The sequence below is a fragment of the Gossypium raimondii genome, chromosome 9 (assembly GCF_025698545.1).
Source record: "Gossypium raimondii isolate GPD5lz chromosome 9, ASM2569854v1, whole genome shotgun sequence".
NCBI classification, from domain to species: Eukaryota; Viridiplantae; Streptophyta; class Magnoliopsida; order Malvales; family Malvaceae; genus Gossypium; species Gossypium raimondii.
In genome coordinates, this window is record NC_068573.1 from 23,487,790 (window position 1) to 23,491,231 (window position 3,442).

The 3,442-nt window shown below is 31.0% G+C and overlaps 1 protein-coding gene across 1 annotated transcript; it reads right to left on the reverse strand.

Moving 5' to 3' along the window:
• Nucleotides 1-228: 228 nt before the first annotated feature.
• Nucleotides 229-1,971, reverse strand: LOC105798647 (alpha-1,3-arabinosyltransferase XAT2). Its single transcript, XM_012628784.2, has 2 exons — nucleotides 1,687-1,971; nucleotides 229-1,584 (listed from the first exon to the last, which is right to left on the reverse strand). Exons 1-2 carry the CDS (start codon nucleotides 1,838-1,840, stop codon nucleotides 380-382), a joined length of 1,359 nt encoding a protein of 452 aa, XP_012484238.1. The 5' UTR covers nucleotides 1,841-1,971; the 3' UTR covers nucleotides 229-379.
• Nucleotides 1,972-3,442: the final 1,471 nt, after the last annotated feature.

Below are 3,442 nucleotides of genomic sequence, written 5' to 3' on the forward strand. Positions count from 1 at the left end.
ATGATAGATTTTTCATTTAATTTTTTAAAATTTTATAAAATTATATATTGATATAAAGATAAAATAACTTTTAATCCTTCAAAAATTATCATTCATTATTTCTAATCCTAAAGCAACTTTCTTACTTCATCACTCCTCACAGCCAATTTTCAGCCCAAATCATTACCAACTCCAACGTTGAAGTAAATTCGAAGTATGCATGAACAATGTTCATATAGCCGTAGGATGTAAAATTGAAGATACAACACTATATATATATTAATTGATAAATATTTCTATAATCGTTTAATCACTATAAAAATGGATTTCGCCTCACCAACACTCAAAAAGAAAATACTGAAGATACAACAGAAAATCCAAACGAATATACATAAATTTTTTACTGATGTAAAAGCTCAAGAGCTTTTAGCAAAGTGATTTTAAACCTATTGGTGTCAAGGTTGACATCCTGTTTGTCCAAATACACTGCCTTGAATGTCAACCACCCCTGTTTCGAAATGGATAATGGATTTTTGAATACCTCATGATCTGCTGGATATTGTTCTATCAAGCTACTCTCTTCTGCTTTAATCTTATAATCTAGATACCTTATGTTCATGTCCTTGGAGGGCTCTCCAAAGGCGGCTCTTGCCGGCCATTCCACCCCACCGAAAGGAATCACCTGAATCAAAATTGCATTCTCAGGCAGAAAAACCATGTTGGTTAACCCAGCTCCATGCACTCCCATCATAACATCACATGAATTCACAATCTCAGCAAATCTTTGTATATTCCCATCAGCCTCAGCTATCCTTACTTCGTACCCCAAATTTCTTGCCATTCCAACGATTTCATCTGTATTTCTGAACGCTCTTGTCCGGTTTCTCGCAACAATGAGAAGCCGAGGTCTCGTCTTCCCATCATCGTCATCATCATCCTCGTCCTCGATTTTGATCGCCCTCACCTTGTTTAAGGAGTAGGCGGATCTCAGAAATTGCCTGAAATCTTTCATCGAATATGATGATTTGGAAGGATCGATACTCAGCTCTTGAGGAGCACGTTTGAGACCAACAACAACACTTGTAAAGCAATGTATGTTTTCTTCATTATCAATGTCGATGACTTCGTAATTAGACAGCTTCTGAACCAAGTTTCGGAACTTTTTAATCCACCATGGATTTGAGTTGGTAACAACAAACTTGACCTCTCCATTAAAGATTCGAGCAGTGGAATAGAGTGGGATAATGATGTCTGTAAAATCATGGTAATTGTTCCCTGAATATCCTCCAAGGGAAAACAAAATAGCTGGAACACTGTGAGTTTGACTGCAAGGGGGGGTCACATTGCTTTCCATAACTGGTTTCACTAACCATTTCCTCACACTTTTCATTGCAATTTGGTCTTCTTTTCGAGAATAAGGTCCGATAAGAAGGGAGGTGGTGTTGTCTTCAAGGTCACGAATGCTTTGTTGGGATGAAGCAACGATAAAAACAGTAGAGGATTTTGCATCGATCCTTACATCTTCTCCCTTGATCTCACAGTAATCTGATCTTTTTTCTGATTTGCACACTATGTTCATTCTCTTTGGTACACTAGTACCCAAACCTTGAAAAACAAAACCCGACGTTGAAATATACAAATTAGTAACAATCAATCAATCAATGAGGATAACTGGACAAGAAACAAGAAAGGGTTTTGGGAACTCACGAATTGACTGAGGAGAAGAGTAAGGCATGAAAACAAGACAGAAGCTCAATGCAATTAACAAACAACCAATAAATGCTCCATATCCAAGTTTCTTTTGGTCAGATCGACTAAAGCTTCTGGCAAAAAATGTGTCGTACGTGATTTTCTCATCCATTTCTTGTTTCCAGGCAAGCAAACACAGCTCTCAACGTAATAGGAAAGCTCTAGCTCTGATTTAAAAGATGGAAACTATCGTAATGAAGGCCAGAGCCCAAGTTTATGCATTTAAATTTCAAAACACTAGTTTATGACAACTTAATTATTGTAATTAATTAAGACAATTATAATGGAGGAGGTTGGGGAGGAGTTTTCTTAATTTGAATTATTGCTCCCTAATGAACTCTAGCTGTGGGTTCTTGTAAAAAAAAATATAAATTTATATCGTTGGCAGGGTTTGAAAAGGACCTTGTTTTTGACAAACATACATTTCAATCATTGGTTTGGTGATTTTCTAGCATATAATGGGATATTGAGAATATAATATATTTATATGTAGTGTATATATCATAAGGAATCCACGTTGGGTAGGTTTCAACTTTGAATTCTAATTACCAACTAGAAGTTGGTAGTTTATTTTCTATTTAGAAAAGAAAATGGATTATATGCTTTTGTTAAAATTAAGGTTGAGTATTTTGATGTTTATACATTTTGTATAGGATTTACACACTATTACTATTGGTTTCAATATTCAATTTGACACCTTTGTTTGATTTCAATCTTCATTTTGGTATTTAATATTTGAGTTTTATTTGGTTCTAATTAAGTATCGAATTTGGCTTCAATATTTAATTTGGTATCTAAGCATTTTTTGTTATCATAATTACCTTTTTTACTACAACACGTGTCAAACATTTATTGAACCACAAGATGTCATTTGGAATGGATACCAAATTGTACATTGAAGCCAAACTCAAGTTCCAAATTGAAAAAAACAAACACTCAAGTACCAAATTGAACATAGAAACTAAACTTAAGTAACAAATGGTATATTAACTCTTTTATATAAAAACATAAAAGACAAAAATGCCTAATAATAATTGTTATTTTCAAAAAGAAAAGACTTTTAGTATTTTCCCAACTAAATTATTTTCTGATCAGCCCATTAAATTAACTCAATCAAGCATTTAATAACAATATAAATTACTAGTTAATTTGGCGTTGTTTTAAAATTAGAAATATTACAAGCTCAAAAATAAAACAATAAAAATATTAAAAATAATTATTGAATTTAAGTTCTAAAATCTATTTTCTTATATCATTTAAAATTGAGTATGAAATATTATTAAACTATTGTATAAATGAATATTTTATTTTACAATTTTATCTTTTAGCATTTCAAGATAATTTCAACAAAGTTAAATTTTAAATGTGAAGTCTTAAAATAATAATATAATGTTAAAAAATAAAATAAATAGAAAAGATTCACTCTTAAGGAATAAGTAGTTGTTATCTACTTATCATTTCAAAATTTTTTAATAAAAACTTCTATCTCATAATTTTTATTATAGATTATAAAAATTATTTTAAAAAATTAAACCATTGAAAATATTAATTTTGAGTTGATTTAAAATTTTAAGTGGATAGTGAAACAAGGTGAGTGTGGTTGGAAGAAGAATTTTAACATTTTTAAAATTTTAAAATGCTAGCATTTCAATTCAAATGTTAGGATTTATAATTGATTTGTTTGGATAAATAATTGTTTTAGAAAAAATTAAGT

Bases quoted from the DNA above. Each gene is read 5' to 3' on its own strand.
- LOC105798647 (XM_012628784.2), bottom strand. From the start codon at position 1,840: ATGGATGAGAAAATCACGTACGACACATTTTTTGCCAGAAGCTTTAGT. The intron at 1,585-1,686 runs GTGAGTTCCCAA...TTGTTTTTCAAG, and splicing joins CTCTTCTCCTCAGTCAATTC to GTTTGGGTACTAGTGTACCA.